This window comes from Kogia breviceps, chromosome 10 (genome assembly GCF_026419965.1).
Source record: "Kogia breviceps isolate mKogBre1 chromosome 10, mKogBre1 haplotype 1, whole genome shotgun sequence".
NCBI classification, from domain to species: domain Eukaryota; kingdom Metazoa; phylum Chordata; class Mammalia; order Artiodactyla; family Physeteridae; genus Kogia; species Kogia breviceps.
Genome location: NC_081319.1, coordinates 39,582,548 through 39,605,358, shown reverse-complemented (window position 1 = coordinate 39,605,358; position 22,811 = coordinate 39,582,548). Strand labels below are relative to the sequence as shown.

General features: G+C 41.5%; 1 protein-coding gene across 2 annotated transcripts in view; it reads right to left on the bottom strand.

The window, feature by feature from the left end:
- Window positions 1-22,811, bottom strand: part of QRICH1 (glutamine rich 1) — a 54,865-nt gene that overhangs the window by 5,444 nt on the left and 26,610 nt on the right. For both annotated transcript variants that reach the window (XM_059075132.2, XM_059075133.2), the window contains exons 3-6: window positions 12,136-13,173; window positions 5,805-5,982; window positions 5,035-5,189; window positions 3,480-3,594 (exon numbers count right to left, since the gene is read on the bottom strand). In XM_059075132.2, coding sequence (XP_058931115.1) covers window positions 3,480-3,594; window positions 5,035-5,189; window positions 5,805-5,982; window positions 12,136-13,173 — 1,486 coding nt within the window. The remainder of the gene's footprint in view (window positions 1-3,479; window positions 3,595-5,034; window positions 5,190-5,804; window positions 5,983-12,135; window positions 13,174-22,811) is intronic.

The window sequence follows — 22,811 nt, the reverse complement described above, 5'->3', positions numbered from 1 at the left end:
CCCATCTATGATATAACCTTGCCAAAAAGAAAACACACAAAAAAAACAAAACTTGATTAATCAAGTCTTTATATGCAACTACCAATTAACTGTAAATACAGGGGACAGAAGAATATGTTAAATTACAGTATGGAGATACAATAGCAAAAATCAGACTTTTTAAAAGGCTAGTTTCTTCCATAAATAAATTGCAGGAAAAATAATCAAGGGGGAAATTAAAGATTAAAGCTAAACATTAAAAGGTATAACAGCAATTTCAATGTGTGGACCTTATCTGCAACTTGACTCAAACAAATAAAATTCTGATATTTATGGGACAATTAGAAATTCGAACAAAGGGTAGAATTTGATGACATTATGGACTTATCTTTTTTAAAAAAAGTATAATAATGGCATTGTGGAATGTCAATAACATATTAAAATTTACAGATAAAGTGTCTGGGATTTACTTCAAAATAACACGGTGCAGGGGAACAGACAGTGTATATATGGAACAAGATCTGCCACAGGTACATGGGAGTGCCATTAATTTATTCTGTTTATTTTATATGTGCTTGAAATTTCCATAATAAAAAGTTTTAAACAGCAGACTTTATATAGCCACACTTGGTTTGAAATTTTGCAAATCATGTAGTGATTCACTTACTCAGGTGTCTAATGACATCCCCTCAGAGAGGCCTCCCTCCTAATATACCCTTTAACACTTTCCATTCTTTGTGTTTTGTTCTTCAAAGCACTTAACTATCATAAATTAATGTGATTATTTATACAGTCTCCCCCATTAGACTGTAAGCTTCATTTTGTTCACTACTGAATTATATTATGTGCACCTGGAGCTGCCTGGCACACAGTAGGCCTCAAAAAATATTTGTTTAGACAATATATATATATATTTTTTTCGGTATGCAGGCCTCACACTGTTGTGGCCTCTCCCGTTGCGGAGCGCAGGCTCTGGAAGCACAGGCTCAGTGGCCATGGCTCATGGGCCCAGCCGCTCTGCGGCATGTGGGATCTTCCCGGACCGGGGCACGAACCCGTGTCCCCTGCATTGGCAGGCGGATTCTCAACCACTGCGCCACCAGGGAAGCCCTAGACAATATTTTTTTTAAAGGTTAAGCATGTAACTATGACGACAAATGTTAACTAGACTAAATCATTTTGCAATATATACATACTGTATCAAATCATTGTTGTATACCTGAAACTAATATAATGTTATATGTCAATTATATCTCAATTTTTTAAAAAGATTAAGAAAAAGTTAAACGACATGCATTGTATTAAATCCAGAGCCAGGATTAAAACTCAGATACTCGTGTGGACATAAGGTTTTCAACTCATTTGGGTAAACACAAAGAAGCATGACTGCTGGGTCCTAAGGTAAGAGAATGCTTGGGAATTCAGCCATTCTAATAGGTATATAGTGGTACATCACTGTATGTATGTATGTATGTATATATATATTTATGCATGCTGTGCCACGTGGCTTATGGAATCTCAGTTCCCGGACCAGGCACTGAACCCGAGGTACGGCAGTGAAAGCACCAAATCCTAATCAGTAGGCCACCAGAAAACTCCCATCACTGTTGTTTTAATTTGCCATTTCCTGATGATACATGATAAATATCTTTTCATATACTTATCTGCCAGCTTCTCTGGTGAGGAATCTGTTCAGATCCTTGACCCATTTTTTTAATTGGGTTCTTTGTTTTGTTATTATTGACTGTTAAGGGTTTTTTATATATTTTGGATCCCAGTCCTTTATCAAATATGTGTTTTGCAAAGATTTCCTCCCAGTCTGTGGCTTGTCTTTTCATTCTCTTAACAATGTCTTTCACAAAGAATAAGTTTTTGTTTGTTTTTAAAATTTTAATAAAGTCCAACTTACCAATTTTTTCATTTCACAGATTGTGCTTTTTGTGTTGTATCTAAAAAGTTACCAACAAACCTGAGGTCACCTAGATTTTCTCCTATTTTATCTTCTAGGAGTTTTATAGCTTTACATTTAGGTCTATGATTCATTTTTTTAAAAAATATGTGCATGTCCAGTTGTTCCAGCAGCATTAGTTGAAAAGACTATCCTGGGAATCCGTGGCAGTCCAGTGGTTAGGACTTGGTGCTTTTCACTGCATGGCCCAGGTTCAATTCGTGGTCAGGGAACTAAGATCCCGCAAGCCACATGGCGAGGCCAAAAAAATAAAAGAAAACAAAACAAAAGATTATCCTTTCTCCATTTAACTGCCTTTGCCCCCGGTCAAAGATAAATTGGTTATATTCGTGTGGTTCTACTTCTGGACTCTCTATTCTGTTCCACGGATCTGTCTATTCTTTCACCAAAGACCTGCACACAATGTTTACAGCAGCTTTATTCATAATTACCGAAACATGGAAACAACCAAAATGTCCTTTAATAGGTGAATGGATAAACAACCTGTGGCACATTCATAAAACGGAATATTATTCAGCAAAAAAAAAAAAAAAAAGAAATGAGCTATCAAGCCATGAAAAGACACGCAGGAACATTAAATGAAATTATTGAAAGAGATTAACACAATTATTCTAACTATATGACATTCTGGAAAAGGCAAGATTATGGAGACAGTAAAAAAGATCAGAGATTGCCAGAGAGTCAGGGGGATGGAGGGAGGGATGAATAAGTGGAACACGGGGGTTTTAAAGCAGTGAAACTTCTGTATGATACTGAATTATAGATACATGTCATTATACATTTGTCAAAACCCACAGAATATACAACCCAAGGAGTGAACTCTAATGTAAACTTCAGACTTTAGTTAATAATAATGTACCAAACATTGGCTCATCAATTTTAACAAATACACTACACTAATACAAGATACTAATAATAGGGGAAACACTGTGTGAGGGAGTATATGGGATTCTCTGTATCTCCTGCTCAGTTTTCCTGTAAACCTAAAACTACTCTTAAAAAGTTTATTTAAAAAACAAACAAACAAACAAAAAACCACCTCAAACATTCTACTGCGAAACTCATGTTCTTTCCAACACAACATGCTGCCCAGGTTATCCATGGGTAAAGCAAAAATTATGTTCTATATATGTAGAATGTATGTTTAAACATAAGGGGAAAAAAACTCAATATGTAATATAATTAACCTACAGATGAAATAGTTCATAATTCTTAATTTTTGCAAGGATTCTAGTTTGAATCAATAAATTTTAATAGGGAAAAAAAATGGAGTGACTACCCCACACTCTGCATGCCCCTGTGTCCTTGCCACACTGGGACCAGCAAGTTCTCTGTCTGGTGAGCCGTGCCCCTTCCACATCAGGCCAAGCAGCACAGAGACTGATGTTTGGTGCCTGGGATTTATAGCCTCCTCACCCACATGCTATTATCACAGCTAGCCACACAAGTAGCTGATCTTTTTTTTCTCCCCCCAGCTGATCTTTTTAAAACCCAGGTGCTAAAGACATCCAAGGACTAGGAAGATTCTTACCAAGTGGAGTGACTCGGGGCTGAATGTCCTTCAGAACTTCATGCAGCCACTCCGTGAATCGAACATAATAAAGATCGGAGAAAATGTCATCAACCCGTCCATTTTCAAAAAGATACTAAAAGAAAAATAATCAATAAAAGTTGTCGGTAGTCTCTTGGGCAAGTTGTTGAGGGGAAGCAAACATTTTTCTACCAGTACCCTCACCTCTCCCTACCCATTCCTCCCCCATTAACAAACCAACACACCAAGTCAAAACTGTCCAGCGGGGACTTCCCTGGTGGTCCAGTGGTTAAGAATCTGTCTTCCAATGCAGGGGAGTTGGGTTTGATCCCTGGTTGGGGAACTAAGATCCCACATGCTGTGGGGCTACTGAGCCCATGCACCACAACTAGAGAACCCCACACGCCGCAACGAAAGATCCCATGTGCCGCGACAAAGAGCCAACGCAACCAAATAAATAAATTTTTAAAAAACTGTCCAGTGTGTGGCACTTTCACAGTATACTTCAGCACGTGAACTGACTCTCACAACACTCTTGTGAGCTGGGTCAATGGCGCAGATTTTGTGAATGCTATTTCACCCAAGTAAGGCATTGTCTTGTGGTAGCAAAAAAATCACAATGTGGGCTCCAGGGCCAGCCTCTTACCAGCTATGGTATAAGTTTAGTAACTCATGCGAGTCTTTTAACTTTGGGGGGCTCAGTTTCCTTGTTTGTAAATGGAGATGACTGTGCCTGCCTTCCAGGAGTGAGAGAGCATGGAATGAGACAAAGCATGCAGAGCAATTCACCCAGTGCTCTGGGTGACTGGTTAAGAAAGAGGAACAAAGTGGTAGATGGGCTTTTCTCAGGCCTAAGCAACAGGGTGAGTCCTAGTTAGCAAGTGTTTTTCCATCATATTGTGGGCTTCTCCACAATAGCATTCAAACACTAAGAAATCCACCTCTGCTCTCCTAAACTGCCAGTCCTGAAATGAATTTCTCTGTTAATCTTCATCTTAGATGTCCTGAAAACCTAACTACAGTTGTATATTCTAGCTAGACACTTCCAAGTAATTATTTTGCATTAATGCAGGAAACAATGAGAAGACAAGCTACATGTCAGCACGAGACTTTGTTCTGGACAAATTGCTTTTCTGCAAACTACATGTTTACTTTAATGAAAAGTGTTATATATAAATGTTCCATGATAGGGCTTCCCTGGTGGTGCAGTGGTTGAGAATCTACCTGCCAATGCAGCAGACACAACACAGCAATCAATCAATCAATCAATCAATCAATAAAAATGTTCCATGATTTAAAAAGGCTCTAAGGTAATATATCAAATATTTTAATAGATGTTTCTCTAGAAAGTGGGATTATGATGATGTTTATTTTTTTAAGTGAATATGTAGATCTTTTCCAATTTTAAAAAACATACATTTAAAAATTCACTATATAGTTGAAAGAGAATGTCTTTATTATAACCACTTGCTTGTCATTTTGTTAATTTGACTACCCAGCAACTACCCAATGGGAACACAGCTCAAACATGTTCCTGTGAAGTTCTGTTTCCTACCTTTTGAATACACAGGAAAATATAGTACAGCACATCTGGGTCATAGGGTTCACCTTCTCCATTTCGAGCTTCCCGTGTCATTAGACAGAGCCCATAATTCAACTCGGCCACAGCAGAAGAGATGAGATCTTCCTGGAATCGCAGCAATTGACGCCCTGCAACACAAGCCCCAGAGGTGAGTGAGGGTCCTGGCAACAGCCGTCTCTTTACTGGTTGCTCATATCCCTGGAAGGGGGTTTCAAAGCAGACACCACCCATGAAGGTGCTGGGATGAAAATGGTCACTTGTATCTACAATCAGAACTAGCCTACAAAGACAACAATCCTGTTTGCCCTATTACAAAAAGGGTTTCCTTACCACAATCCTTCCTACCTCATGTATCCCCCCCCAGTTATTATTAGGACCAAGACGTGAAAGCAAAAACGCAAAATCCACCCTCTGTAATATGAGGAAGTATGTGAGGATAATGCTAAGGAAGAGGGCCCCTGAGTGCACTCACTAATTCATATCTCCTCCCAGAACTCTCTCTGTCCCAGAAATCCATGTGTATAAAAATGCCTGATCTTGGACAAACCCCACAAATTCTGCTCATTTATAGTAGGTCCGGACTGCTTGTTGCTTGTCTTGAATTCAGCATTCTATTTCAGATGGTGTTCCCTAGTGCCCAGAGAGCCAAGGGACACCACTTTCCTACCATTCTGTCCTCCTGCTGCTTAAGTATCATTGCATTTTTGACAGAGTCCAACCCCCTTTCCCTCCCAAACACTTACTCCCAATGGGTGCCAGTCTGTTCTGAGCATCCTTCTCTAGCTCAGCATTCTTGGTCTGTGCCCAGTTTTTCCATACTTCAAGCCCTTCTTCTGGCTTCAGAGAATTTGGAAGCAGAAGTTCTGGGGAAGGCTGTGGCTGTGACTGTGGTTCAACTTCAGCAACTTGGACAGTTTGAGCCTATGAGAGAGAAACCGTCAAAATGCGTCAAAAGGCCTTTGGGCAAAACTGCTGGAAAAATGTTACTTAGAGTAAAAAACAAAAACAAATGTACCATACTAATGTTAGATGTTAATAACTGCAGAAGTTGGGTGTGGGGTTTATGGAAATTCTGTAATTTTTCTGTAAGTATAAAACTGTTCTAAAAAAAAAAAAATCTCAAAAAAAAATGTTACTTATAGTTCTTTTAATTAAAAAACCTCTCTTCTCCTTGCTGTCCTACTTTCAAGAACCTCTGGAGTTCTATTCTTTACTCCAGAGACAGCAAAGGCTAGTGCAAAGCTCCTTAGTCTTGGCTGTACTTTTGAATCTCTGATTTAAAAACACCAATACCTGAGCTCCCCTCCAGAATCTCTTTTTAAAGAGGTATCAGTCTTTTTAAAACCTTCCCATGTAAAAAGGCAATTCTAACATTTAGTCACTGCTCAGAACTACTGGCACAAAGCACTGCTCATCAAACTACAATGCGCAAATAAACCCCTTGGGGATTTTATTAAAATGAAGATTCTGATTAGAAAGATCTCAGGTGGGACCTGAGATTCTGCATTTCTAACAAGTTCCCAAATAAGGGAGCTGGTCTGCAGGCTATTCTTTGAGTACCAAGTGTCCAGATTGTTAAACTTGGTTGCACCTTAAAATCACCTGGCTGATTTTTAAAAATACCCATGCCTGGGCCTTATCTACAGAGATTCTGATTTAATTGGTTGAAGGTGGAAGCCTGCCAGCCTGCCTTTTATTTTTAAAAGCTCTCCAGGTGATTCTAATGTCCAGTCACGGTTGAGAATCATCCTTCATGTTCCTTCTCAATAGTACTGCTTTGGCTCCTAAGGACATTTTCTAGAGACAGGAGGCACTGTTTTATCTTCCTGCCTCCAAAGGAAGAGTAGTCCCATCCTCAATGGTCTGACAGCCAAACCATGCAGCCAAAGGGGCAGAGGATGTCCATGACCTTCAATCACAATCCCCATCAGGCAGGAAAGACACCAACACAGATACAAAGCACAGGTTTTTGGGTCTCACACATCTATCTACATTGTGAACAAATTCCCTTGAGCAATTTTCCATGCCAGGGCCTACTAAAGGGCTGAAGAATGCCAAATCATTCAAACTGATGGCAAAATAATTTATTCATGACACAAATTTGCTTATCAATAAATAAAAATAAAAACTACCCTATTAGCTTTGATATAAGATACATGATCAAACAAGGAAATAAAGAAATACCAATGCTAGGCCCTTAAATGTCTGTCAACCCTGGAGCTCCCCTCTAGACACACTTCTCAGTTCAACTACCATTCTCCTTGGTGAGTCTCAACCACCTTCCCAGTTTAGATCTCCATGTTTTTGGAAATGACTGCTAACTCTGTGACTCTAAGCTAGACGGTCCCTTAATAAACCCAGTGGGTACTGTACATCTCCAGCTGAACATCTGAAAGCCACCTCACATTTACATCTACAGAGAAAATTCATCACTTTGCCCATCCAGAAGTATTCTCCTCAGAGTTCCCTCTCTTACCTTGTTCAATGGCAACACCATCTACCCAAGCTAGAAATCTAGTAGGAGTCTGACTGGGTAAGTAGGTGGGGGCCAGAGGATGTGGGACAGTGCTTCTCTGTCTTATTAGCCAGGGTCCCTTCACTGTGTGCCTCCACCGACTACAAGTAACACTCCTAATCATCCTGACAACGAAAATTCTTCTACACATGTTCAAATGTCTATCAGTGGGTAGGGGAAGTAGAAGTCTCATCCAGGTTGAAAACTACTGACTCAAGTAAGGCCTTCTACACTTGGTGTAGAGTTTTTCCTATTTGTACCAGAGACCTTAAAAGAGTTTTAAGTTGGGAAGTGACATAATCTTACATTTTAAGGAAATTATTCTTGAGCTGTAGAAAATGGATTAAAGAGCAAAAGTGGAAGTAGGTGCTGGTGGCCAAGACCAGGATGGTGGCAGTGAAATGTTTTAAGAGATTCTGAGAAGTTTGGTGGTAGAATCAATGTGGCTTGTTGATGAATTGACTGTGAGGAGTACAGTAAAGCAGACTCAAGGATCTCAAGGATGACTCCTGGGTTTCTGGCTTAAACAAATGGGTGGATGATGGTATCACTTTTTGAGATGGGATAGTTTTTGATAGTAGTAGAGGGGATGCTAATGAAGCGCTGAGATATCTTAAACAAATGCAAGTAAATAAATAAGTAGGCTGCTGAATGTATGGGAAAGGTCCTAAGGGGAAAGGTACAGTGTAGGGATAAAGATCTGTGTGTCAATGCAGTACATGGGTTAAGACATGGGCTCTAGAGCCAGCCTGTCCAAGGTTGAATGCCAACTCTGCTACTTACTAAAAGGTGGTTTTGGCCTTGTTGTTTAATCTCTCTGTGCCTCAGTTTCTTCATTTGTAAAATGGAGATAGTAGTACACACCTCTTAAGGTTGGTGTGAGAATTAAACGAGTTAATATATGCAACTCTAAGGACAGTGCCTGGCAGATAGTGTCAGTGATTATCACCTTCTGCAGCAGACATCTAGAGGATCATAACAATGGAGAGAAATCCCTTAGGGAGAAAAGAGGGTTAGTACAGAGCTTTGAGAAACAACATGTATGGCTCAGACAGAAGAGAAGGAGGCTTCAGCAAAGTCTCCTGAGAAGGAAAAAATAACCAGTGGGGTAGGAGGAAGACCAGGAGTGCATAATAACATGGAAGTCCAAAGGAGAGTTTCAAGAAGGCAGGCATGGTCTGTTGTGCTGTGTGTTGCTGTAAGTGAGATAAAAACAGACATGTCTGTTGGATCTGGACACAGTGAGGTACAAGAGCAGACCCAGTCATGAGTTGAAGGGAAAACTGGTTAACAAGTAGAGTCAGCCTGTGCAGATAATCCTTTTGAGAACTCTGGGAATAAAGTAAAGTGGAGAAATAGGGGAACAGATGGAGGTGGGTGTGAGGTCAAGGGAGGGAAGTTTAGCCACAAATCTGGTTTTAAAGACAGGATATAAAAGAGCTTTCAAAAAGGGTATGCCAGGTGAAGTAACACATCAGCTCTTCTTAGGGTTCAACTCACATCACAGAACAATTATCTTCCCATGGGCTACGAGGGCTCCAAGGGCAGACTGTCTTATTCACCTCTGTTTCCCAGCACCTAAAACAGAGCCTGATAAGGAGGGCAGAGGGATATTTGTGGTGTAAATGGACAAACTCATCTTTCCTGCATGATGGGTATTCTTCCCAATTTTTCTTTTTCTGGTAATAACCCTTGACATATGTCGCTATAAGACTTTGCCAAAGGAGACACAGCCTCTGAAGAACATGAAGAACACTAAAATGAACTCTAGAAAAGATTTTCCTGCTGAAGGGCCCAAATGTGCAAATTACAAGCAGAGCCCAATGAGCAACAAGTCCTGAATTGCAAACTGGAACATCAGGCCCAGGAGAGCAGAGGAGAGGCCTGATGTGCTCCATCCCTGTGAGCAAAAGCTCAGCGCAGAGCACCATTACAAGTCTTCTGTCTGGTCTCTCCTACATGCAATCAATTCTACACACCATAATTGATTCTTATTACCACGACTCTTAGGATTCTGGGAAATTTTCCTACCACAGATCATATCAACTCTTCACTTTGGGACAATAGCCCCTTTGCCCCCTGTGCTAACTCCTCTCCCATGGTTCTCCCTCCTCTCATGTTAACCTAGGCCATATCACTTGTGTCCACCCTGGCTCTTATTCATCCTGATCCATCCTTCTGTCAAACTAAGCTATAAACTAGAGATCAAATGCCATTTTTTCCACAAAGATGCCTCTGCTGACATTTAACCTAGATTGATTTCTGAATTCCCAGCTTGACTTTGTGTAGCACACACTGTCACACTTGATTATGCTGCTTTATAAATACTTTACAGAAACAAATCATATGTTCTCACTTCCACTAGACTATAAGCTACCCGCAGCAATGACAATGTCTTGTTCTACTTCTAGGCCTGACAGCTGGATGTTCAATAGGTCCTTAACAAAGTCACCTAAGATTAACATACTGTTGCCTCTATGAAACCACTCGGTCAGCTTTTGCTTACCCAATCATTTACGTCTTGAGTTTCTGAGTGTAGTCCCTGGTCTAACAGTGCTTTGTTTGTGCCATCTCCCTCACATGCATTCCCAGAGCTCCTGTGCTGAGGCACACTACCTTCACCAGTCCCATGAGACCAGAGGCCCTACATCTACTCTAAATGTCTGCTAGACAAGGGACCAAAAACTTTACTAACAGTCTTAAAAGGTGGATCTGTGATAGCCTTAAGAAGATTAACAATTAGAAAAGATAAAAACCAAGCAATTTTAAAGTTAAAGTTTCAACAGTTCTGGGCTTCCTTGTGGCGCAGTGGTTGAGAATCCACCTGCCAATGCAGGGGACACGGGTTTGATCCCTGGTCCGGAAAGATTCCCACATGCCACGGAGCAACTAAGCCTGTGTGTCACAACTACTGAGCCTGTGCTCTAGAGCCCACGAGCCACAACTACTGAGCCCACGTGCCACAACTACTGAAGCCCGTGCGCCTAGAGCCAGTGCTTCACAACAAGAGAAGCCGCAATGGGTAGCCCCCGTTCACTGCAATTAGAGAAAGCCCATGCGCAGCAATGAACACCCAACGCAGCCAAAAATAAATTTTTAGAAAGTGCCTCTTGGGCTTCCCTGGTGGCGCAGTGGTTGAGAGTCCGCCTGCCGATGCAGGGGATACGGGTTCCTGCCCCGGTCCGGGAAAGATCCCACATGCCGCGGAGCAGCTGGGCCCGTGAGCCATGGCCACTGAGCCTGCGTGTCCGGAGCCTGTGCTCCGCAACGGGAGAGGCCACAACAGTGAGAGCCCCGCGTACCACAAAAAAAAAAAAAAAGTGCCTGTTAAAAAAAAAATTTTTTCAACAGTTCTATTTTTGCAACTTTCCTATAAATCTAAAATCATTTCAAAATAAAAAGTTAAAAAATTTAGCTCAGGGCTTCCCTGGTGGCGCAGTGGCTGGGAGTCTGCCTGCCAAAGTAGGAGACATGGGTTTGAGCCCTCGTCCGGGAGGATGCCACATGCCACGGAGCAGCTGAGCTGTGTGCCACAACTACTGAGTCTGTGCTCTAGAGCCCACAAGCCACAACTGCTGAGGCCTGCGCGCCTAGAGCCCGTGCTCTGCAACAGGAGAAGCCACCACAATGAGAGGCATACGCATCAAAATGAAGAGTAGCCCCTGCTCGCCACAACTAGAGAAAGCCTGCGTGCAGCAACAAAGACCCAATGCAGCCAAAAATAAAATAAATTTATTTTAAAAAAAAACAACTTAGCTCAACATAGCTGCCATGACAGAAAACTCAATTAACCATGGCTTATCTTAACTATTTTATAAGGAACATAAAAACACGGTTGGAAAGTCCCACTGCATAGGGGGCTTATTCAAGACTCCCAAGATGATCACTTTTTTTTGGGGGGGGAGCATGTTACATGCCTTGAGGGAATCTTAATTCCCCGATCAGAGATCGAATCCGTGCCCCCTGCAGTGGCAGTGTGGAGTCATAACCACGGGATCACCAGGGAATTCCCCAAAGATGATCACTTTTAATAGGCCCACCAGAAGGTATTTTAGATCTCATAATTCACCTATACTGTGTCCAGTGTAGGCCATCTTTAGATGACAACTAAAGGAGGAACAATTTAACACCCTCTCAACTGTGATGAGTTTAGAGCCTGTGTGCTAAACTACAGGGGTTCCACTAGATCTGTTCATCTGTGATGCAGAAAGCAGATTCTCGGACAGAGATAACACTTGGGGTGACCCATTAGTCTCTACCTAGAAGTTTACCCTTCCTAAAGAGATCACAAAAAAGCACTCCAGGCATCTACCCCCAAAGCAGTTACTGGTCATTTCATTTACCTCCAGGTACCAGGCTAGAACTCCTGCCTGTTCCATAGCTTCACTTGCCATTCCTGTCCCTTCTCCCCAACCCTAATTAAAATACTAAATACTTTATTACTGCAAGACCAACATCATTCCTGTAAACAAGCCAGAGGCACCAGAGGTTACCAGGCAAGTTCTGTGTGGCACTGGGCCCTGATGGAGCAGGCAGCCCTACAGATAAGTCTCACTTACTGAACAAGTAACCTGGAGCTGCTGCTGCTGCTGCTGCTGTGGTGGCGGTGGCGTCTGTTCCTGGGGGGTTTGTTGTTGTGGCTGCTGCTGAGGGTCCCATATATGGACAGTCTGAGCTGTGTTCTGGTATGTGCCTGCCACAGCCTGCACAGCCACTGGAATGTGGATGTTGCCATTCATGAACTGTGCTGGAAAAAGAGAGTTTGCAAGGGTCTGCACTACCTCTTCATGGGAGTTTTTCACTACAGACGTGGTGCCCACCATCTTCTCCTTGTCATCCTCCAGCTTTACAGCTGCCAGGGCTGTGGGTGAGCCACTGACGTGAACTGCGTTGTAGGCTTCCTGGGGAATGGCAATATGAGTAATGCTCTGCTGCTGAGGGTCCCCCCGGGGCTGGGCAGAGTAAACAGGTATGGTCCAGGTTTCTCCTGTAGGGCTAGTAATGGTCCCAGTGGCACTGTACAGGTGGGCACTGTCTACTGTTAGTAAGTCGGGCCTCAAAGACACATAACTCTGCTGCTGGCCCTGTGGAATGGCCAGCACGGTGGCCACCGGCTGCCCTGAGATGGCGTAGGACACAGTGATGGGCATGTCCACTTTGCGCTTCTTCACTGGCTGGAGGACACTGGCCGTGCCAACCCGCCGCTCCCCTTCCCGAGGTGAGCCCTGCTGGGACGGTGGTGGGGAAAGGGCACCCACAGTCTGGATTTGGATCTGCTGACCCCCAGCAAGAGACTGGCCAGCCACCAGCTGAGCCTGGATCTGTTGATGTGGGATGTGCTCCTCTGGGATCTCTGCAGCCTGGATCTGCTGGGCCGCCTGCATGTGCTGCACCTGGATCTGGGCCGCCTGCAGTTGCGAAGGGCTGGGGCTCTGCAGAGATGGGGTCTGGATGGAGGGGGCTGTCGGCTGTGCTGCTTGGCCTTGGATCTGCACCTGGACATGGATGGGCTGCTCAGCAGGCTGGTGAACGGTGAGCTGCGGGGAGAGCTGCTGAGCCGAGACCTGCTGCGGAGACTGCTGTACCTGCACCTGTACCTGCAGCGACAAGATTCACCAGTGAGTGAATAGGGCAACATCAAGAATCCAGCCCTGAAGGGAAGAAGAGATCTCTGACAGGAACCCTGGGTAATGTGAAGAGGAGGGGCCGCCATACCCAAGGCTTCTGAGGAGGCCATAATCTCCAAAACCATAGGCAAAATTCTCCAACATCACACTCTGAATGTGTTGCATTCAGAGCAACACATATCTACCTGAGAGCAAGCAAGACTATCAAGTGGGAAATATCAAAACTTTTGCTCATTTCTTGACTTCCTTTTTATTTTTATTTATTTATTTATTTATTTATTTATTTATTTGCAGTACGCGGGCCTCTTCCGTTGCACAGGCTCTGTACACGCAGCCTCAGCAGCCATGGCTCACGGGCCCAGCTGCTCCACGGCATGTGGGATCTTCCCGGACCGGGGCACGAACCCGTGTCCCCTGCATTGGCAGGCAGATTCTCAACCACTGAGACACCAGGGAAGCCCTCTTGACTTCCTTTTTAAAAGTAACCCCTTTTTGCTTTTGCATACTGGCATAGTAGTACAAGTATACAATTTATAAATATATACTTAGGTGTATGTTCAAAAAATAGTTTATCCATGTGGTTAGTAATAAAAAGTGTGGGGACGTTGTTCTAAAAGGTCAGAAGGCATTCAATTCCCAACTCAGGATCAAAACTACCCCCACTACAGACAAATAGTAAAAAAAAAAAAAAAAAAAAAAAAAAACACTACAGTAGAGGCAAAATGTTTAAAATCTCTTTTGGAGATATCTCCAACTTTGCTGCTAAAATATGGGCACTGTTCAATGATTCTTTAGAGTGCTTATTTAAGATAGCATTGTTTTTTGTTTTTGTTTTTGTGGTATCCAGGCCTCTCACTGTTGTGGCCTCTCCCGTTGCAGAGCACAGGCTCCGGACGCACAGGCTCAGTGGCCATGGCTCACGGGCCCAGCCACTCCGCAGCATGTGGGATCTTCCCAGACCGGGGCACAAACCCGTGTCCTCTGCATCGGCAGGCGGACTCGCAACCACCGCGCCACCAGGGAAGCCCTGCAGCTCATGTCTTATTGCTGTTACTTCAGCGTACAAAACAGCATGAAAAGATGCTATGTACAGTATGTAATTTTAAAAGAGAAAAGATTTTTCCATCAGACACACATACCTAAATTACTCTGAACTCGGACTTCCCTGGTGGTCCAGTGGGTAAGAATCTACGCTCCCAAAACAGGAGGCCTGGGTTCAATCCCTGGTTGGGGAACGAGATCCTACATGCATGTCGCAACTGAGTTTGCATGCCGCAACTAAGAAGCCCACATGTCGCAACTAAAAGTCCACATGCCACAACTAAAAACATGCCACAATGAAGATGGCATGTGCAGCAACTAAGACCCAGTGCAGCCTACATAAATAAATTTTTTAAAAAAATTACTCTGAACTCATGTAGGAATGACGAAGGTATAAAATAAGAAGGTAGATCAGTGATTATATACATCACAAAAGATAACCAAAGATGGTGCTGGGACAACTGGCTATCTATGTAAAAAGAATGAAGTTGGACCTCATCCTCACATCATACACAAAAAATGGGAGAGGATGTGAACAGACACTTCTCCCAAGCAGAAAAGCAAATGGCCAGTAAGCACATGAAAAGTTGCTCAACATCGTTAGCCGTCAGGGAAATGCAAATCAAAAGCAAAATGAGATACCATTTAAACCCAGGAGGACAACTATAATAAAAAAAAAGATAATAGGGACTTTCCTGGAAGTCCAGTGGTTAAGACTACACGCTTCCAATGCAGGGGCATGAGTTCCATTCCTGGTGGGGGAACCAAGACCCCACATGCTGTGTGGTACGGCCAAAAAATACATTAAAAAAAATTTTTTTTTAAATAATAAAAGATAACAGGGACTTCCCTGGTGGCACAGTGGTTAACAATCCTCCTGCCAATGCAAAGGACGCGGGTTCGAGCCCTGGTCCGGGAAGATCCCACATGCTGCGGAGCAACTAAGCCCATGTACCACAACTGCTGAGCCTGCGCTCTACAGCCCGCGAGCCACAACAACAGAAGCCCGCGCAACTACAGCCCGAACTATGCTCTGCAACAAGAGAAGCCACCCCAATGAGAAACCCGCGCACCACCACAAAGAGTTATTAGCCCCCACTCGCTGCAACTAGAGAAAGCCTGCACACAGCAACTAAGACCCAACACAACTAAAAATAAATAATTTTTTTTAAAAAGGTAACAAATGTTGGCAAGGATGTGAAAAAATTGGAATTCTCATACACTGCTGGTGGGAATATAAAATGGTGTAGCTGCTTTGGAAAAAAGTCTGGCAGGGACTTCCCTGGTGGTGCAGTGGTTAAGAATCTGCCTGACAATGTAGGGGACACAGGTTCGAGCCCTGGTCCAGGAAAATCCCACATGCCATGGAGCAACTAAGCCCATGCTCCACAACTACTGAGCCCACGAGCCACAACTAGAGAACGCCTGCACGCAGCAACAAAGACCCAATTCAGCCAAAATAAATAAATAAATAAACTTATAAAATACTTAAAAAACCAAACAGGGCTTCCCTGGTGGCACAGTGGTTGAGAGTCCGCCTGCCAACGCAGGGGACACGGGTTCGTGCCCCAGTCCAGGAAGATCCCACATGCCGTGGAGAGGCTAGGCCTGTGAGCCATGGCCGCTGAGCCTGCACGTCCGGAGCCTGTGCTCTGCAACGGGAGAGGCCACAATAGTGAGAGGCCCGCATACCGCAAACAAAAACAAAAAAAAACCAAATGTCTGGCAGATCATCAAAAGGTTAAGCATAGCATATGACAAAGATATGAAAACCACACCACATGACCCAGCAGTTTCACTCGTGAGAGAAACAGAAACTATACTCACATAAAAACTTGGACATGAGGGACTTCCCTGATGGTCCAGTGATTAAGAATCTGCCTTCCAATGCAGGGGATGTGGGTTCAATCCCTGGTCAGGGAACTAAGACCCCACATGTGGCAAGGCAACCAAACCCATTAGCTCAAGGGCCCACGTGCCGCAACTACTGAGCCCAGGTGCCACAATGAAGAGCCCACACGCCGCAACAAAAGACACCATAGGCGCAACTAAGACCCAACATGGCCAAATAAAGAAATTAATAAATATTTTTTAAAAGAACTTGGACATGAATGTTAATAACAGCATTATTTAAAATAACCAAAAAGTGGAAACAATCCAAATATCCATCAACTGATGGATAAATAAAATGTAGTACTTCCATACAACAGAATGTTGTTTAGTAAGAAAAACATAAAATTTTGATAAAATGCTATAACACGATGAAATGAACCCTGAAAACACTATGCTAAATGAAGTCAGTCACAAAAGACTACATATTGTATGATTCCATTAATATGAATGTCTAAAACAGGCAAATCTATAGAAATAGAAAGTAGATTAGTGGTTGTCCAGGAGACAGGGATTGGGGGAAATATGAAGTAACTGCTAATGGCTACAAGGTTTCTTTCTGGAGGTGATGAGAATGTTCTAAAATTGATGTGGTAATGGTTGCACAACTCTGTGAATAGACTAAAAACTACTAAGTTGTACGCTTTACATGGAAATGAGTGAATTATTTGATATGAGAATTATATCTAATTAAAGCCACTACTGATTTAAAAAAAAAAAAAAAAAGCAAGAAGGAGGCTGTGTAAATAGCATAGGCCTTGGGACTTCCCTGGTGGTCCAGTGGCTAAGACTCCACGCTCCAAACGCAGGGGGTCTGGGCTCATTCCCTGGTCAGGGAACTAGATACCACATGCCGCGACGAAGAGTTCGCATGCTGCAACTAAAGAGCCCGCATGCCACGACTAAAAGATTCCACGTGCTGCAATGAAGATCCCACATGGTGCAGTGAATATCCCATGTGCTGCAACTAAGACCTGGCACAGCCAAATAAACAAATAAATAAATATTTAAAAAAAGAAAAAAGAGCATAGGCCTTAAGAACAGACTTTAAGTGAACAGACTTGAAGTGATGATGTACTTTCCTGGCTGTGAGTCCTCTAAGTTTCAGTGTCCTGAGGTACAATAAAAAGGGGGAGAATGCCTATCTCCTTACAGAGTTGTCATGAGCATAAAATAATATTTACTGACACATAGTAGATGTTCAAAAAGTAGGTTTTCTTCCTCATAAGCAATATTTCTTTACACCAGTGAGTCTCAAAACATAGTTTCCAGGCCAACATCATCATCACACTGGCAATTATCAGAAATACAAACTTTCAGGTCCCATATTAAACCAGAAACTCTAAGGAATGGGCCCAGCAATCTGTATCTTAACGAGTCTTCCAGGTGACTGATGCATGCTCAAGTTTGAGAATCAGTGCTTTACACCAAGGACTAAAGGAAACGATGAAGCCAATTACCACAAAAAAGCAGTTTTCAAGCTCTTTGGTCTCAGCACTCTTTCAAAAAATGATTGAGGACCAACCCCCCCAAAGAACTTTTCTTTACACGAGCATAGATAACAATTCTTACTGTATTAGAAAATTAAGCTAGGAAACTTAGAAAAATATTAATCCATTAAAAATCACCACATAGGGCAGAAGCAAGAAGAACTACAATTCTGCATCCTGTGGAAGGAAAACCACATTCACAGGAAGACAGACAAAATGAAAAGGCAGAGGACTTTGTACCAGATAAAGAAGATAAAACCCCAGAAAAACAACTAAATGAAGTGGAGATAGGAAAACTTCCAGAGAAAGAATTCAGAATAATGATAGTGAACATGATCCAGGATCTTGGAAAAAGAATGGAGGCAAAGATTGAGAAGACAGAAGAAATGTTCAACAAAGACCTAGAAGAATTAAAGAACAGAGATGAACAATATAATAACTGAAATGAAAAATACACTAAAAGGAATCAATAGCAAAATAACTGAGGCAGAACAACAGATAAGTGACCTGGAAGACAGAATGGTGGAATTCACTGCCACAGAACAGAATAAAGAAAAAAGAATGAAAAGAAATGAAGACAGCCTAAGAGACCTTTGGGACAACATTAAACACAATAACATTCGCATTATAGGAGTCCCAGAAGGAGAAGAGAGAAAGGACCTGAGAACATATTTGAAGAGATTATAGTTGAAAATTTCCCTAACATAGGAAAGGAAATATCCACCCAAGTCCAGGAAGTGGAGAGAGTCTCAGGCAGGATAAACCCAAAGAGAAACACTCCGACATACACAGTAATCAAATTGGTAAAAAATAAAGACAAAGAAAAATTATTGAAAGCAACAAGGCAAAAAAGACAAATAACATACAAGGGAACTTCCATAAGGTTAACAGCTATTTCTCAGCAGAAACTCTACAAGCCAGAAGGGAGTGGCATGACATATTTAAAGTGATGAAAGAGAAGAACCTACAACCAAGATTACTCCACCCAGCAAGGATCTCATTCAGATTCCATGGAGAAATCAAAAGCTTTACAGACAAGCAAAAGCTAAGAGAATTCAGCACCATCAAACCAGCTCTACAGCAAATGCTAAAGGAACTTCTCTAAGCAGGAAACACAAGGGAAGAAAAGGACCTACAAAAACAAACCCAAAACAATTAAGAAAATGGTAATAGGAACATACATATTGATAATTATCTTAAATGTGAATGGATTAAATGCTCCAACCAAAAGACACAGGCTCGCTGAATGGATGCAAAAACAAGACCCATATATATGCTGTCTACAAAAGACCCACTTCAGACCGAGGGACACATACAGACTGAAAGCGAGGGGACGGAAAAAGATATTCCATGCAAATGGAAATCAAAAGAAAGCTGGAGTAGCAATACTCGTATCAGATAAAAGAGACTTTAAAATAAATAATGTTAAAAGAGACAAGGAAGGACACTACATAATGATCAAGGGATCAATCCAAGAAGAAGACATAACAATTATAAATATATATGCACCCAACATAGGAGCACCTCAATACATAAAGCAACTGCTAACAGTTATAACAGGAAATCGACAGTAAAACAATAATAGTGGGGGACTTTAACACCTCACTTACACCAATGGACAGATCATCCAGACAGAAAATTAATAAGGAAACATAAGCTTTAAATGATACAATAGACCGGATAGATTTAATTGATATTTACAGGACAGTCCATCCAAAAACAGCAGATTACACTTTCTTCTTAAGGGCACATGGAACATTCTCTAGAATAGATCACATCTTGCATAAAAAATCAAGCCTTGGTAAATTTAAGAAAACTGAAATCATATCAAGCATCCTTTCTGACCACGATGCTATGAGATTAGAAATCCATTACAGGGGAAAAAATGTAAAAAATACAAACACATGGAGGCTAAAGAATACATTACTAAATAACCAAGAGATCACTGAAGAAATCCAAGAGGAAATCAAAAAATACCTAGAGACAAATGACAATGAAAACACAATGATCCAAAACCTATGGTATGCAGCAAAAGCAGTTATAAGAGGGAAGTTTATAGCAATACAAGCCTACCTCAAGAAACAAGAAAAATCTCAAATAAACAATCTAACCTTTCACCTAAAGGAACTAGAGAAAGAACAAACAAAAACCAAAGTTAGTAGAAGGAAAGAAATCATAAACATCAGAGCAGAAATAAATGAAATAGAAACAAAGAAAACAATAGCAAAGATCAATAAAACTAAAAGCTGGTTCTTTGAGAAGATAAACAAAATTGATAAACCTTTAGCCAGACTCATCAAGAAAAAGAGGGAGAGGACTCAAATCAATAAAATTATAAATGAAAAAGAAGTTACAACTGACATGGCAGAAATACAAAGCATCATAAGAGACTACTATAAGCAACTCTATGTCAATAAAATGGACAACCTGGAAGAAATGGACAAATTCTTAGAAAGGTATAACCTTCCAAGACTGAACCAGGAAGAAATAGAAAATATGAACAGACCAATCACAAGTAATGAAATTGAAACTGTGATTAACAATCTTCCAACAAACGAAAAGTCCAGGACCAGATGCCTTCACAGGTGAATTCTATCGAACATTTAGAGAACAGCTAACACTCATCCTTCTCAAACTCTTCCAAAAAATTGCAGAGGAAGGAACACTCCCAAACTCATTCTATGAGGCCACCACCACCCCGATACCAAAACCAGACAAAGATACTACATAAAAAGAAAATTAGAGACCAATATCACTGATGAATATAGACGCAAAAATCCTCAACAAAATACTAGCAAACAGAATCCAACAACACATTGAAAGGATCATACACCATGATCAAGTGGGATTTATCCCAGGGATGCAAGGAGTCTTCAATATATGCAAATCAATCAATGTGATACACCATATTAACAAATTGAAGAATAAAAACCATATGATCATCTCAATAGACGCAGAAAAAGCTTTTGACAAAATTCAACACCCATTTATGACAAAAACTCTCCAGAAAGTGGGCATAGAGGGAACCTAACCTCAACATCATAAAGGCCATATATGACAAACCCACAGCAAACATCATTCTCAATGGTGAAAACGTGAAAGCATTTCCTCTAAGATCAGGAATAAGACAAGGATGTCCACTCTCACCACTATTATTCAACACAGTTTTGGAAGTCCTAGCCATGGCGCTCAAAGAAAAAGAAATAAAAGGAATACAAATTGGAAAAAAAGTAAAACTGTCATTGTTTGCAGATGACATGATACTATACATAGAGAATCCTAAAGATGCCACCAGAAAGCTACTAGAGCTAATCAATGAATTTGGTAAAGCTGCAGGATACAAAATTAATGCACAGAAATCTCTTGCATTCCTATACACTAACAATGAAAGATCAGAAAGAGAAATTAAGGAAACAATTCCATTCACCACTGCAAGAAAAAGAATAAAATATCTAGGAAAAAACCTACCTAAGGAGGTAAAAGACTTGTACTCAGAAAACTATAAGACACTGATGAAAGAAATCAAAGATGAGGCTTCCCTGGTGGTACAGTGGTTAAGAATCTGCCTGCCAATGCAGGGGATGTGGGCTTGAGCCCTGGTCCGGGAAGATACCACATGCCACGGAGCAACTAAGCCCATGCACTACAACTACTGAGCCAGCACTCTAGAGCCTGTGAGCCACAACTACTGAAGCCCATGCACCTAGAGCCCACGCTCTTCAACAAAGAAAAGCCACTGCAATAAGAAACTAGTGCACCACAACAAAGAGTAGCCCCCACTTGCTGCAACTAGAGAGAAAGCCTGCGCTCAGCAACAAAGACCCAAAGCAACCAAAAATAAATAAATTAAAAAAACAATAAAGAAATCAAAGAAGACACAAACAGATGGAGAGATATTACCATGTTCTTTGACTAGAAGAATCAATATTGTGAAAATGACTATACTACCCAAAGCAATCTGCAGATTCAATGCAATCCCTATCGAATTAACAATGGCATTTTTTACAAAACTAGAACAAAAAAATCTTAAAATTTGTATGGAGACACAAAAGACCCCAAATAGCCAAAGCAGTCCTGAGGGAAAAAAACGGAGCTGGAGGAAGCAGACTCCCTGACTTTAGACTATACTACAAGGCTACAGTAATCAAGACAATATGGTACTGGCACAAAAAGAGAAGTATAGATCAATGGAACAGGATAGAAAGCCCAGAGATAAACCCACACACCTATGGTCAACTAATCTATGACAAAGGAGGCTAGGATATACAATGGAGAAAAGACAGTCTCTTCAATAAGTGGTGCTGGGAAAACTGGACAGCTACATGTAAAAGAATGAAATTAGAACACTCCCTAACACCATACACCAAAATAAACTCAAAATGGATTAGAGATCTAAATGTAAGACCAGACACTATAAAACTCTTAGAGGAAAACATAGGAAGAACACTCTTTGACATAAATCACAGCAAGATCTTTTTTGATCCACCTCCTAGAGTAATGGAAATAAAAACAAAAATAAACAAACGGGACCTAATGAAACTTAAAAGCTTTTGCACAGCAAAGGAAACTACAAACAAGACGAAATGGGAGAAAATATTTGCAAGCGAATCAATGGACAAAGGATTAATCTCCAAAAACTGCTCATGCAGCTCAATATTAAAAAAAAAAAAAAAAAACCCAATCCAAAAATGGGCAGAAGACCTAAATAGACATTTCTCCAAAGACATACAGATGGCCAAGAAGCACATGAAAAGCTGCTCAATATCACTAATTATTAAATAAATGCAAATCAAAACTACAGTGAGGTATCACCTCACACCAGTTAGAATGGGCATCATCAGAAAATCTACAAACAACAAATGCTGGAGAGGGTGTTGAGAAAAGGGAACCCTCTTGCACTGTTGGTGGGAATGTCAGTTGATACAGCCACCATGGAGAACATTATGGAGGTTCCTTAAAAAGCTAAAAATAGAATTACCGTATGAACCAGCAATCTCACTACTGGGCATCTACCCAGAGAAAAACCCTAATTCAAAAAGACACATGCACCCAATGTTCATTGCAGCACTATTTACAATAGCCAGGACATGGAAGCAACCTAAATGCCCATCGACAGACAAATGGATAAAGAAAATGTGGTATATATATACAATGGAATATTACTCAGCCATAGAATGGAACAAAATT